General features: G+C 46.6%; 1 protein-coding gene across 2 annotated transcripts in view; it reads left to right on the top strand.

Moving 5' to 3' along the window:
- The window catches only part of SERPING1 (serpin family G member 1), a 27,781-nt gene extending 13,309 nt beyond the window's left edge, over nucleotides 1-14,472 (top strand). Inside the window, exons 1-8 of one of the 2 annotated variants that reach the window (XM_010994340.3) lie at nucleotides 3,837-3,927; nucleotides 4,444-4,521; nucleotides 5,399-5,918; nucleotides 7,359-7,493; nucleotides 8,927-9,130; nucleotides 9,318-9,457; nucleotides 12,693-12,912; nucleotides 13,964-14,472. In XM_010994340.3, coding sequence (XP_010992642.2) covers nucleotides 4,468-4,521; nucleotides 5,399-5,918; nucleotides 7,359-7,493; nucleotides 8,927-9,130; nucleotides 9,318-9,457; nucleotides 12,693-12,912; nucleotides 13,964-14,217 — 1,527 coding nt within the window. In that variant the 5' untranslated portion in view covers nucleotides 3,837-3,927; nucleotides 4,444-4,467 and the 3' untranslated portion in view covers nucleotides 14,218-14,472. Of the gene's footprint in view, nucleotides 1-3,836; nucleotides 3,928-4,443; nucleotides 4,522-5,398; nucleotides 5,919-7,358; nucleotides 7,494-8,926; nucleotides 9,131-9,317; nucleotides 9,458-12,692; nucleotides 12,913-13,963 lie in introns of those variants that run through there. The other variant, XM_064492318.1, reaches the window with a different exon arrangement.

Below are 14,472 nucleotides of genomic sequence, written 5' to 3'. Positions count from 1 at the left end.
CATGTCCATCTGTCTCTTACCGATAGACTGACAGGAAGGTAGAAAGAGAGAGTGTTGGATTTTATTTTACTTTGATAAGAACACTTAACGCGAGGTCTATCCTCTTAACAAATTCTAAGTGTACCTTATTGTGGACCGTAGATGCAATGTTGGACAGCTGGTTTCCAGAGCTTGTTCATCTTATTTAACCCAAACTTTATGCCTGTTAATTAATAATTCCCTGTCCCCCTCCCCCACCCGCCCCTGGTAACTAACATCCCAATCTCTGATGTTATGAATTTGTCTTTTCGGTCTCTCACATAAGTGGAATCATGCAGTACTTGTCTATGTCTGGCTTATTTCACTTAGCATAACGTCCTCAAGGCCCATCCATGTTGTCTCTTATCACAGAATATCCTTTTTTTTTTTTAAGGCTGACTAGGACTCCAGTGTATGTACATATCAGATTTGCGTGATTGTTTTCACATTTTAGCTACTGCAATGAACACGGGGATGCTAATGTCTGAGAAGAGGGTCTTCAGCAGGAAGGTCCTGTGAATTAAGGCTCTCTAGTGGGTTCCCAGGAAGGCGCGGTCCCTGGAAAGTTGAGCAGCAAAGAGCCCATGGGGCACCAGACTGGTGAGAAGAGGTCAGGGGAGCCTTGGCAGCAGGAACCCCCACTGCCTTCTCACCCATGGCTGCCAAAGCTGGGCCGTTACCCCAGAGAAGAGCACTGTTTGTAGGAAATAAGAAACAAGGTTCAGTCAGTGTTCAGACTTTACTTACAAAGCATCAATCACCCACACAAGGAAAAGCCAAAATACAGTCCTCGGAATGGCAGAAGCATCATTCTCACACAAATACACAGCGAGAACATTAATGAACATTAATGAAATTGACAACGCTGGTTCAGAGAACCATGCAAGAAAGCGGTGTGTGGCTGTGCATGCGTGTGTGTGTTTGTGTGTACGTGCGCACACGCATGTGCATAACAAATGAAAAGAGAATTCTGAGATAACATGGCTAAGTTACCTACAAAACTGGCAACTGCCCTACAGGGCAGTGAGACCATAACCTTTGAGGTTAATCACTATCTTCTCTTCTAAATATTTCCATTTCACTCTCATCTCTCCCAGACAAAGAAAAAAAAAAGATTGCATGTTATTCTTTTTTTTAAAAAACTTTTTGGAAGGGGGAGGTAATTAGGTTTATCTATTTATTTCATTGGAGGATTGAACTCAGGACCTTGCACATGGTAGGCAGGCACTCTACCACTGAGCTATACCCTCCCACTTGAATCTTATTCTTTTTGGCAGGTCAATATCTGACATTACAGACTCTGGGCCCTGATCCATAGTAAATAAGAAATCAAAGAAAATTTAATTCTCCTCGAATGGTATTTCTCAGCCAGGGTTCTGAAGAGATGGTTGAGCCCTAATGCCCAAGACATTCTTTGTATGTGATCGATCAAGCTCTCTCTGCATCTATGGTGGTACTCACTGTGGGCTGTCTGTGGGAGAGCTGAGGAAATAGTCTCTCAAATGATTCTCTGTGTTCTGAGAACCAGGTGGCCCTGATTCTTCTGCCCTATTTCCAAGTTTTGAGTAGTTTTTCTTTGGAGGGGAAACTACAGGTGTACAGATTGCAAGAAATTTGTACCTTCAGTATACGAGGATGGACCCGAGAGGAAAAATCTGATAAAACGCTCTGAGTACACAAAGAGCTTCAGCAAGAATTTGAACCTCATCCAACATCAGGAAACCCGCAGGGAGGGGAGGCCATGATCACATACGACGTGACACAGGGAAGGAGCTTCCTGTGGGCTCATCCCTCCTCACCCACCGGAAGGGAAGCTTCTCATGGCAGAGAAACCCTGGACCTGCCCCCAGGAGTGCAGAACCCAAAGCTGATTGACTATCCGAAGGCCCACACTAAGAAGACATTCTGCAAATGGCTTGATTAAGTCAACATCGGGCCATTCACAGATGGGGGAAGAGTAGTGTCTTAGTCAGGGAACGGCTTCAGCTTGGCACCAGCCTCGCCAGACGGGACAGTCTCCACAGAGCAGAGACACCCTCTCAATGTCCAGACGGAAGAAGGAGTGTCAGCCAGACAGCCAAGACATCTGCAGGAAGTATACTTACACGCTGCGAAGACCTCTCCGCTGGTCCTTGTCCACCCCGAGGCTTCAGTCCATAGAGCGCCACACTCCACACCTGGACACAGAATGTGCCCTCTGCTGCCAGCTTCAGGCTGGCTCCTGGCATGTGCCAGTAATTCATAGGGGTTAATACAGGATGTCGGGCTCAGAGAGACGTGGTCCCCAGGGAGCCACACAAATATCCTCTCTTGTTTCTGTCCTTGGTCAGTCCCTTAGAGCAGCAGTTCTGGTACAAGCAGCCAGCTTTCCTGAATGTGCCAAACAAGGCAGGCCCTGCAGTGAGGTGATCATAAAACCTTAGAACTGTACTAGGTCATCAGAGACCAGCTGCTTTTGCAGAGGAGGTAGAGTTGCCAGATTTAGCAAATAAGATACAAAAAAATGTCAGTTAAATCTGAATTTCAGATAAATGACCAAAAAAAAATGTGTGTGTGTGTGTGTTTGAAGTATAGTCAGTTACAATGTGTCAACTTCTAGTGTACAGCATAATGTTTCAGTTATACATATACATACATATATATTCCTTTCATATTCTTTTTCGTTATAGGTTACTACAAGATATTGAATATAGTTCCCTGTGCTACACAAAAGAAATTTGTTTTTTTAATCTATTTTTATATATAGTAGTTAATATTTGCAAATTTCAAACTCCCAGTTTATCCCTTCCCACCCCTTTAACCCCACCCCCATAACCATAAGTTTGTTTACTATGTTTGTGAGTCTGTTTCTGTTTTGTAAATAAGTTCATTAGTGTCTTCTTTTTTCTTTTCTTTTTTAAGATTCCACATGAGTGATATCATGGTATTTTTCTTTCTCTTTCTGGCTTACTTAGAATGACGATCTCCAGATCCATCCATGTGCTGCAAATGACATTATTTTATTCTTTTTTATGGCTGAGTAGTATATTTTTTAGTATAACTATGCCCCAATATTGCATGAGACGTATTTCCAAATAAAGGGTTTTTTTGTTTGTTTATCTGAGATTCAAATTTAACTGGGCTTCCTGTATTTTACTGGGCAACCCTGAGAGGAGAGCTAGGTGCTGAGAGGGAAAACCACTGGCCAGGGTCTCACAGCCAAGTCTACTGCCTCGCACCCCTCAACACATATACCCCAACTTTCTGGTTTTTACCTATGAGGAATGCTTGCGAGGCTGGGTGCCTCAGATTCCTTGTCTACTATACAAGGGAAGAATCACCGATTCCGGGTCTGCCAGAGGAGAAACAGAACACCCACAGAGGAGAACAGGGGCAAGGTTAGGACCTCAGGAGGTCCAGTCCTGGCTAATCTCCAAGTGAGGGCAATCGTGAGCCAGACATTTAAGGGCCATAAGGTTCAGTTTCTTAACTATCAACTGGGCACAATGGGGCCTATATCCAAAGGGTTATTTTGAGGATTAATGGAGGAGCGATTCCTGGAAAGCGGGTTCTTGTAAACTTTTGTCACACTTGGTGTCTGTGCTGCTTTTATCATGACCCAGGATGATGGAGGAGAAGGAAGCTTGGTTGTGTAGAACTGACAGCAGCACCCAAGCTCCCCCAGCCCTGGCTCCCAAGGGGCTTTGGGCTAAATTCCTGGCCTGGCTTACAAAGCTGGACCAAGTGGTCCGTCCCATCCTGATTTACGGGAACTCACACCAGCGATCAATCATCCTTAATTTGTAACTGGGCAGTGTCCTGGGCCAGCCAATAGCTAAGACGGAACACCGCCACCCCACCCTCCCTGAACCCGTGGGGCTCTCCACTCAGTCTGCACTGAAGCTGCCTAGTGACCAGGAGTTGGAGCAGGTTTGGTGCTGGGGCGGGGGGTGGGGGGGAAGGAGGTCTCCTCGTTCTCATATCTTCCTTCCCTCCCCCAGGGCCCCCCACCCCTTATCTGGGCAGTCTCCGTGGGCTTTCCGTGGGCTTGCTTCCACTTAAGACTTCTGCCGCCCCCTCCTCTCCCTTCATCTCCTCCTCAAGGGCTGTGGTGCCCAGCCCCCTCTGGACGTCCCCTCCTCCCCCTGCCCCTGGCCTCATTGTTTGGCTAAAGCAGGACCCTCTGGATGGAACAGATGGACGGAGACCCGGGCCTGGGGGGAAAGGAAGGGCCAGCCGGTGCCGGGAAAGGGAAGCGGTTTGGGGAAAACAAAACAGGGGGAGGAGCCAGGCAGAGGGTGGCCTCGGGAGGGAGGGAGGGGCGGTGGACTCGCTGAGAGGGGCTAGCGCCTGGAATGGCATGGGGGCGGGCCCCGGGGTGGAGAGGGGTGGACGCTCTCTGGGCACGAGGCTTGGAGCTGGCACCGACGCTGGCCGGCTTTGCAGGTCCGGGCTGACGTCGCCGCCCAGATGGCCTCCAGGCTGACCCCGCTGACCCTCCTGCTGCTGCTGCTGCTGACTGGGGTGAGTGGCCCCTTCCCGGGGTGGGGTTGGGGCGGGCAGGGCTAAGGATTAACCCTTCAGGCTCCGGAAAATGAGGAGAGCTTCTGTTGGGATCAGCAAGTGTGATTCCCGCACTGGAGCTCGTGGAGAGAGTGGGAGACTCAGACCCACGCAGGGTCTAATCCGGGCTTGTAGCCGTGGTGACCTCGAGCCAGTCACTTCTCCGAACCTCCCTGTTCTGATTTACCAAGTGGAGAATAAAGCAAAAGGATCAGCAGAGGAGATGGACAGCATCTTGTGATATAAAAGCAAGGGGTTGTGGAAAACTGAGTTACGGGGTTGGGGCTGGGCTGCTGAGAACTCGGCTCTCGCCAGGCGGGGGCTGTGAATACGGGAGTGAAGTGGCTGCCCACACACCTGGGCCTGGGTGGGGTTGAATCCCAAAGAAAGGTCCCTTGGTGTGGGAGGTCAGGGGTCTGGGATGAGCCCGGGAGAAAGGTGAGTGTTTACTTTGGCTTTGCCTTCCGTGCATGTGTGTGGAAGTTGGCATTGGCAATGCCCTTCGAGATTCAGCAGATAATCAGGGGATCTGCAATCAGAGACCCAAGTTTGACTCCTAGTTTTCCCTCTGGCTTCTGTGAGTCCCTGGTCCAGTCATTTGATTTGTCTCAGCACCCCTTTCTTTTATCTGTGAAATGAGATAAGGCATGCTTTCTCCCAAGGAACTAGTAGTGGTAGCTCCAGGGCATCCCCCTCTCCCACCAGGCTTTCCCGGGAAGAATTTTCTGATGTGGGACATTTTCTACGTCCCCACCCTCTCTTCCTGCTTTGAGCATTTGAGGGGACTGTGCCTCATAATTTAAAAAAAAAAAATGAAACTCAGTTTCTTGAACCACAGGATGGAGCATCCTGGCTAAGTGGTACCCGCAACAACCCTGTGCATCCAGAGAGCGTGCAAGGAGGGGAAAGTGAAGGAGGTATCTCAGAGGGAGATGTTCTCAAGGACGTACCCAGTAAAGGAGATAGCTCAGAGGGAGATGTTCTCAAGGACGTACCCAGTAAAGGAGATATCTCAGAGGGAGGTATTCTGAACGATGTACCCATTCAACGCACCGAGGGCTCTTCCATCTTGCCGGAAACCAACAGGACCATCATCCTAGCCGATACTGCTCTCACCACCCAACCCTTCAACCAGACAACCACTCCACCCACCCAGCCCACTACTGAGCCCATCTGCCCAGCACCTGACACCTCCTGCTCTGGCTCGGAAAGCCATTCAGCAGAGGCCGTGCTGGGGGAGGCTTTGACCGATTTCTCCGTGAAGCTCTACCACGCTTTCTCAGCAATGAAGAAGCCTGAGACCAACATGGTCTTCTCCCCGTTCAGCATCGCCAGCCTCCTCACTCAAGTCCTGCTTGGTAAGAACCTGACTGAGTTCCCTTTGGGTGATATGTTAGGTGTTCCCAGGAGAGGGGTACCTGTCTGGATCCCTACAATGTTATGCCTCAGGGAGGAAGCTGTAAAAATGGGCTACACTGGCAGTGGGAGGTGGGGAGGGGAATCTTTCTATTCTCGAACATTCATTTATTCCTTCATTTAACAATGATGTAATAGGCACTATTGCTTATAAAATCCTATTGATTATATACAAGAATACATAAAATAAAGTCCCAGCGACCAAGATAAGGCAATAAGGAAGATGAACTATAAGAGAGAGACGTAGAATAGAATTGTGATAATGCTACTTTTTAGCTGTGTGACCTTGGGCAGATCACTTAACCTCTCTGAGTCCTTATGTGTGAAATGGAAATGGTTATATTTACCTAAAAAAATTAAGCCCAGTGCCTGACTTGGTAGAAGGTCAAAAAATGTTAATCCTTCTGCCTTCCTGAGAGAGCACTGTCAAGTCCCATGGAGTAATTACCCTAGGAATGGCAAAAACAAAGTGCTACAAGCAGAGGGGACAGAACTATCACTCCAAGGGGGAATTCTGGGAAGGCTATTAGAGACAATACAGTGAACATATAAGAACCTTTCTTCTGGAGTCCCAGAATCCTAATGTCCCTAGCCTGTACCCACTAGAGGCCAGTAGCACCCCACCCTCCAGTTATGATAACCAAAATGTCTCCAGACATGGCCAAATGTCTCCTGGGAGGCACATTTCAATTGACTGGTCCCAGTTCATTTCTTTATAGCCCCAAAAGATATGGCTTGAGTCCTTTCTCCATCCTCCACTTATTAACTCTGTGATCTTAAAATGAGTAGATTACTTCCTCTCCTAAACCTCAGTTTTCTCATCTGTATAATGGGGAGAGTAATTGTCCCTACAGAAAAGGGTTATTGTGAAGATTCAGTGAAATAAGACGGGAGAAGCACTTACGATACCTGAAACCAAATAAGTGCTCTATAAATTTTTCTATTATTGCACAGAAAACGTGTACAATAAATGTTTAATAATGAATAACGGAAAGGGTATTGACCATCCATCCTCTTTTATGATTCTCCAATGTCTCCTCTTGATAGTGATCTAGTATCTCTGCTTAAGAACCAACTAAACACGAACCAACTAAATAATAGTTAACGTGGAACACGCAGTGATTAGACCAGGCTTTGGAAGGTGAGTGGTATTAAAATGAGAAAAAGGGAAGAAGAGAGTACGCAAAGCCCTAGAAAAGCCTAACTTTGTTTATTCCTAATTCTCCCACCCTTCTCTCTCTGACATGTATTGCCTTCCAAAATGCTTCTAGCTCTGATGATATGTGATCCCCCCCATTCCAGCCTGGTCCCTCCACTCTAGTCCCCAGTGGTAGTTCCCCACCCCTCCTGCTCTTGCCCCTCATCTCTGCTGTTTGTTGTAGGGGCTGGAGGAGAAACCAAGAAAAACCTGGAAAGCCTCCTCGCTTACCCCAAAGACTTCACCTGTGTCCATGAGGCCCTGAAAGCCTTCACATCCGAAGGCTTCACTTCAGTCTCTCAAATCTTCCACAGCCCAGGTGAGTGCTCGGGGAAGGATGGCAGCTGCTGGGCAGGGTCCTCAGGATTCTGATGGGGACCCAGCACTGGAGAAAGACAGGACAGAGGGAATGTCCAAGCTAGAACATGAGGAGGGAGTGCAGAGCAGGTCAGGGCCTCAGAAGTACCAGGTGGCAGCTGGACAGGTACTCGGGGGAGACCCTGGAAAAGTCATTTGCATTCATCAACTCCGTTTAGAGTAAGACTGTCCTGCATTCCGTAATAGACAGGGCTGGAGGGCTAGGGCGGAAAATAGGCAAAAATATTTGCTAATCTGGGTCAGGGGAATCTTGGGATTCCTCTTCTTTGTACTTTTGTGTTACATGAATTTGTTGTTTTTTTCATACCTTACATTATTATGTAGGCAGTAAGGGCAATAAGCTTCCCAAAAGATCTAACGCAGCTGTTTCAAATTTTGCTCCCCAGGGCCCTAGGGTTCTGCAGAGCTGATGCTGGAGTCCTGGTGCAAGTCGGGGGATTAGGGAGGCCGAGTGGGGAGTGAGGTACCGCTTCTTGTGACAAGGAGCCAGGTGGGCTCTGAACTGCCACCCAGCCTCAACCAGAGCCCTTTTGTATTTATTGTGGGCTTCAGACATGACTTTACTTGAAACTCAGTTCTGCTCAGTTTGAAAACTACAGAGCTAGTGTGTCATCCTTTCTTTAGATAAGGAAACAATTTTTTTCTGTCTTCTTTTTTTTTAACTAAAAAAGCAAACTTGTTCATTGTAGAAAGCTGAGAAAACACAGAAAAGAAAAAAGAAAGAAAGAAAGGAAACTCACCTGTCACACCATTACCTTTAAAAAAAAAAAGCACAGCCTCTTTTTAGGGATGGAAAAAAATCAGGCTCAGAGGTATTCAAGAAACGTTGCATTTACTTACTTGTTATAAATCGACGTTGTCCTCTGTCTTGCTAGGTTGGTGGAAAACACAACTGCGTTCAATATTACCTAATTAGTCCAGGAAAAATGTCTCTTTCAAACCCTTATTTTCTTAGTGGAACTAGGCTTGAGAGAGCAAAACCTGGGAGGTCTTCTTACGACCTTCCACTAAGGCTGCAAAGCAGAGTCTGTTCCCTGCTGAATTAAGGGAAGAAAACGATAAAATATAGGCAAATGGAAGTTAAGATCTTGAAGAGTTACCTTGCCAAGCCATGGTCACATGGCAAGTGGAGGCAGCATGGGCCTCGAGCTTGGATGAGTTCTCTCGCTCTTCAGTGAGGATTTGCCTTCTCTGGGCCTCACGTAGCACGTCTGTGAGGGGAGTGGGCTGGACCCCTGCTCCGACATCCTGTGTTCATAGGAGCAAGCAGACAGAGTGATGGGAAACAAGCTCCCTCTCCAAGCCTGCTCTTGGAAGGGGAGTGCGTGTTCAGGGGACTCAGGCCTCTCTCTCTCCACCTGCCCCCACTGCCAGACCTGACCATCAGGGACACATTTATAAACGCCTCTGGGAACCTGTATGGCAGCAGACCCACAGCCCTGGGAAATGACAGTAGTGTCAACTTGGAGCTCATCAACAACTGGGTGGCCAAGAAGACCAACCACAAGATCAGCCACCTGCTAAACAGCCTGCCTGCCGACACCCGCCTTGTCCTCCTCAACGCCATCTACCTGAGTGGTAAGGGGGCCCTGGGCCAGGGCATCTTCCCATCCTGAGTCCTCCTTCCCTTGCTGGCTTCAAAATCCACCCAGCTGAGAGCTCCACCACTGGATCTTGTGATACCTGTCCCACCCCTGGGTCAGCAAGCTTTTAGCATCTCTCCCCACCTGCATTAGAGTAACCCTTGCTCCACTCTTCCCTCCAGCAAAGTGGAAGATAACATTTGATCCCGTCCAAAAAAACAAGGAGGCCTTTTACCTCAAATCCTCTGTGATAAAAGTGCACATGTTGACTAGCAAGAAGTACCCTGTGGCCCATTTCGTGGACAGAACGTTGAAGGCCAGGGTAAGTTCTTGGCCCTTCCCACTCCTGTTTCAGAGCCTCATGCGTGTCCTGATTTCTTTTCTGCTGTGACCTCACTGGTGTGGGGCACACCCTTACTAATTCAGCATTTCCGTATCTCCACCCTGTCTTTCCTCCTTCTCCCCTCTTCAGCCTTGGTCGAGGCAGGCATTATATATTTTAGGTTGGAGAGCAGGACTCTAAAGTTTCTTCATGCATCTCTACTGCATCAAATGGCAAAAAGTGAGTCATGTTCCTTTTCTGTGCCTCTGTGTCTCTTTCCAGTCAACCCACCAGTAGACCCTGGTGGCTTAGTGTGTATGTACCTGGGTACTGCATGCATCTATATGTGTGCACGGGTCTAGGTATCTCCATGTGTCAGCGCACACGGTCAGTGCATGTGTGCACATGTGTTAAATGGCTCTACGTTCCTTAGCAGAAATTGAACAGCATGAAGGATTACAGTGGATGAGGAGGGAAGAGAGAATATGGAGCCCAGAAGATTCTAGTTAGTAAACTGTCTCATGCCCAATGACCAGAGATTTCTGCCTTGTTAGAGCAGCAAGAAACAGACCTATGGGATGGAAAACAACAGGAGGTCCCCAGTGACGTGGTCCCAGGCTGAGAAGCACAGGATCTGTTCTGGAACACGCCAGGCTTGTGTCCACCTTGGGAGCTTTCCTCAGCTTTTCCCTTTGCCTGGGGCCTCTTCACTCAGATGTTGGCATAACTTGTTCCTTCTGCTCCCCAAAGTGTCAGCTAAAAGGTCACCTTGGTGGGGAAGGCTTCGCCCTCCTTAAAGTAGCCTCCACCTCACCCTGTTTTATTATATTCGTGGTACTTATCACTATCTGAAATTATGTTGTTTATTTGCTGATTTGATTGCAGTATTGTCTCTCTCTCTCAGATAGTGTCTCTTTCCTTGGGAACACAAACTTTACCTGTCTTTTTTCCTACTACACCCCCAGAGCCCAGAACAATGTCACATATAATAAGTGTTCATCATGTTTGCTGAATAAAGGAATGAATTCAGGGGCAGATGCTAAAGGGAGCAACTCACTTAGTATGAGTGACTAGGAAGACTTCGTGGAGGAGGAACTTTTGACCATTCTTAACCATTCATGCACTTTTCCACCCTTCCATCCATCCATTCCTATCCAATGAATTTGAACATTCCCAGCTCTTTAACAGAACTGAAATAACATGCATAAGACAGAGAAAAGTGAATATATATGGCATGTCCTGGGCTTTACTCTAACTCAGAGTATATGGGAAGAGGATATCAAAGTAAGATTTTTTAATATTAAAGAAGGAGAAGTTTTTTGCACGGAAACCACTATTTATAGTTCTATATGGGTTATAAACAAATGCCTGATTTAATATATTAATGCTGTAAATTCAAAATCAAAATTTTACTTAAGCTTTTAAATTTTAAGCTGAATTTTCTGTATTATTTATAGTAATTTTATTTAAAAAACTAACTTTCATTTGTTCTTTAATTAATTAAGCCATCTTGAGCAGATAAAACTCCTTTAAACCATTTGTTTCACTTATAAATATGGTTAATTAATATTCCCATAAACATTTTGAGCTTATGTATATACTTTATAAATATACTTTATACATTTAATATACTTGATTTTCTTTTTTAGCATGTCAGGTACGTGACAGGACAGAATTACAACCCTTCCTGGCCGTATCTTCCTAGTACCTAAAGCCTGCCTGTGAATTGAAAATTAAATTTGAAAAGTAAATCAACCTTCAACAAACATCTCAACATCATTCTCAAACTTAATGAAATTATCCTATACCTTTTTGCTCAAAAGCATAAAACTGGCATGTCTGAGTCTCCAAAACTTATAAATACTATTTAAAAAAACAGACAAAACAGGGAGCAGGGTATAGCTCAGTGGTAGAGTATGTGCTTTGCATGCATGAAGTTCTGGGTTCAATCCCCAGTACCTCCATTAAAATAAATAAATGAATAAATAAGTAAATAAACCTAATTACTTCCCTTTTGCCAAAAAAAATAAATAAATAAATAACAAACATGGATTACCCTGAACTGAAAAGTCTTAATACCTGGTCTTAATACTACAGAGTCATTCCTATACTTAATTCTAAGTTTTCATTCCCGTACTTAATTCTAAATTTTCCTGAGACTTAAAGAGTATTTACCCAACGAAGAGGGTTAGGATTACCAAGTCGGGTATGCTGAAGTTATGGGCTTGAAAATTCAAGAGCACAATGTGAGAATTTACTGCCAAATGTGTACCCTATTTAGAGCCTCTGTCAACAGGGACCCCATGTCCATGCTCATCAGTTGATTAGTCAATTTACAACCTGCTGATTCTGGGCCATTTTTGTCAAATTCAACAATTGATTGGTTCCAGTTAATTTCCTCATTGCCCAGTTGAGTTCTGTATTGTAGCTTATTCCTGTCCATCTCTCAGCCTCAACCATGATGCCATTTCAGTGATAGTCTCTTATATCTTATGAGTCTCGGGTTTCTCAGTCTTGGCACTATTGATGTTTCGGATTAGATAAGTCTTTGTTTATAAAGGGCTGTCCTGGGCATTGTAGGATTTAGCATTATTCCTGATTTCTACCTACTGGATGCCAGTAACACGGTGAACCTCTGTTTCTGCTGGCTCCAGACATTGCCAGATGTCCACTGGGGGCAAATTCGCCCTGAGTTGAGAACTCCTCTGTACTGAACCCATGAGTCCTGAACTTCTCTCATACTTTTGTCTGGCCACTAGTTGTAAGTCCTTCTACTGGCAAACTGGAATGGTAGACTAGGATCAGTTTGTACATAGTCTTGAATGCCACACCAAGAGATTTATACTTAACTTCATAGGCAGTGAAAAGCCATCAAAAGCCTTTAAAAGGACTTTAAGGGGTACATTATGAACAAAATAGTTGAGAAGAAGGGAACAGGGCTCAGAGAGCTCAATCTGCTTGCCTTCTACAGCTAATCAGTAGTCAAGTCAGGATGTGATTCTCAGAAACTCATGCTCATTCCTCTGCATCTCACCAGTGCAGAGCTAGACCAGCACTGTTGCTCCAGCGGGCATCGCATCTCATGGCAAAGCCTGGGAGCCTAATTCTGGTTGCTGCTTGTTGAAACTGTACAGACCATAGCCGCGGACGGAAGATCAGCCCGGGGATATGGTGGGTAAGAGCCAGGAGAGAATTCAGGCGGGAAGACTGATAAGGTGCACCTCTTGTTCTCCAGGTGGGCCGTCTGCAGCTGTCCCACAACCTGAGCTTGGTGATCCTGGTGCCCCTTACGATGAAACACTATCTCCAAGAAATAGAGAATGCTCTCAGCACCCCTGTCTTCAAGGCCGTCATGGAGAAGCTGGAGTCCCTCAAGTTCCACCCCACTCATCTGATGATGCCTCGCATCAAAGTAAAGAGCAACCAGGACATGCTGTCAATCATGGAGAAGCTCGGTGAGCCCTAGCAGCCTAGATTGCCCCTAGGCCATCAGAAGAGAAGAGACTAGGGGAGGGGGGAGGGCGGGGCAGGGGCGGGCCTTAAAACGCAGTTAAGGGAGCTGGGGTGGGGGTGGGTATAGCTCAGAGGTAGAGCGTGTGCTTAGCATGCACAAAGTCCTGAGTTCAATCCCCAGTACCTCCACTAAAAAAAGAAATACTCTTGAGTATTTTTTTACATCCATAATCTCAGGTTGTCCCTCAATCCTCTGAGTTAGCAAGGCAGGTGCTTCTATCCCATTGGATCATTGAGGGAGCTGAGACTCAGAAAGTTGGCTTGACTTACTCAAGGTCCCTTGAGCCAGTTGGAAGTGAATGAGAACCCCAATCCAGGTCTTTAGCCCTCCTGACTGTTTCCACTATGGTTCCTTGTAACATAGACATGGGAAACAGGTGACCGTGGTGGGGGTGGACGCTCCTCCCTTAGAGACATTTCACAGAACTCAACTACCCCATGGAATATGCAAGAAGCTATCTAGATAAAAGGGTCTAGAGGCATCTGAGTCTAGGAGAGGCAACAGATACTCCATTTCTTAAATAACAGCCTCACTTCCTTATCTTTGACCTCATGTCCAAATGCATCACTGCATTTTCTGTTATCGAATTTGACTTCCTCAGAGATGATCTTGTTTCCTAGTATATGACATCACACCCTTGCATATAACCTCATTTGAGGACATATGTCCTTTTTCTGATATATTAGCTCACTTCCAAGGTCCTGATTGACAAGGAAGTGGTGGCATCACTTTTCAGGGTTTTGGAGGTTACAGGCATGGCCTCTCATCACTTGAGAGAAAGTGGTGGTTGGAGTAAAGATGGGCCCACTTGATAGAAGATCCCATGAGCTGGACCAGAAAGCATGATATATAATTGGATAAACAAAGAGGAAGAAGAGGAAGGAAGTCTTGGAATTTGGGACCAATCCAGAAAATTCAGGACAAATTGTCTCCAGCAGCTAAGGGGTTTGTGCCGGCCTTTGCCTCATTGTTTTTCTCTGGTTGTGCCCTAGAATTCTTTGACTTTTCCTACGACCTCAACCTGTGTGGGCTGACCGAGGACCCGGATCTTCAGGTTTCTGGGATGCAGCATCAGTCCATGCTGGAGCTGACAGAGACCGGGGTGGAGGCGGCTGCAGCCTCGGTTATCTCTGTGGCCCGCAATTTGTTGACCTTTGACGTGCAGCAGCCTTTCCTCTTTCTGCTCTGGGACCAGCAGCACAAGTTCCCTGTCTTCATGGGGCGGGTATATGACCCCAGGACCTGAGACCTATAGGGGGCAGACTAGGGCAAGCCCTACCCCTCAAGCCTCAGCATTCCTAGTTGCAGCCCTGCTGCTGCCAGCCTGGATTTGCCCCTAGCCACTTCCCGTCTCAGGTCTGCCCTCCCCGTGAAGGGCTCCTTAGGGTCTGGTGAGGGAGACCTGCTTCTATCATCCCTTCCCTGTGACTCTCCAAGGCACTTTTGCAGCTTTCTCTGGTCCAAATACACCAGACTACAAATAAAACCTAGCAGATCATAA

Source organism: Camelus dromedarius, chromosome 12 (assembly GCF_036321535.1).
Source record: "Camelus dromedarius isolate mCamDro1 chromosome 12, mCamDro1.pat, whole genome shotgun sequence".
Classification (NCBI taxonomy): domain Eukaryota; kingdom Metazoa; phylum Chordata; class Mammalia; order Artiodactyla; family Camelidae; genus Camelus; species Camelus dromedarius.
This window is presented reverse-complemented; position numbering and strand designations above follow the sequence as displayed.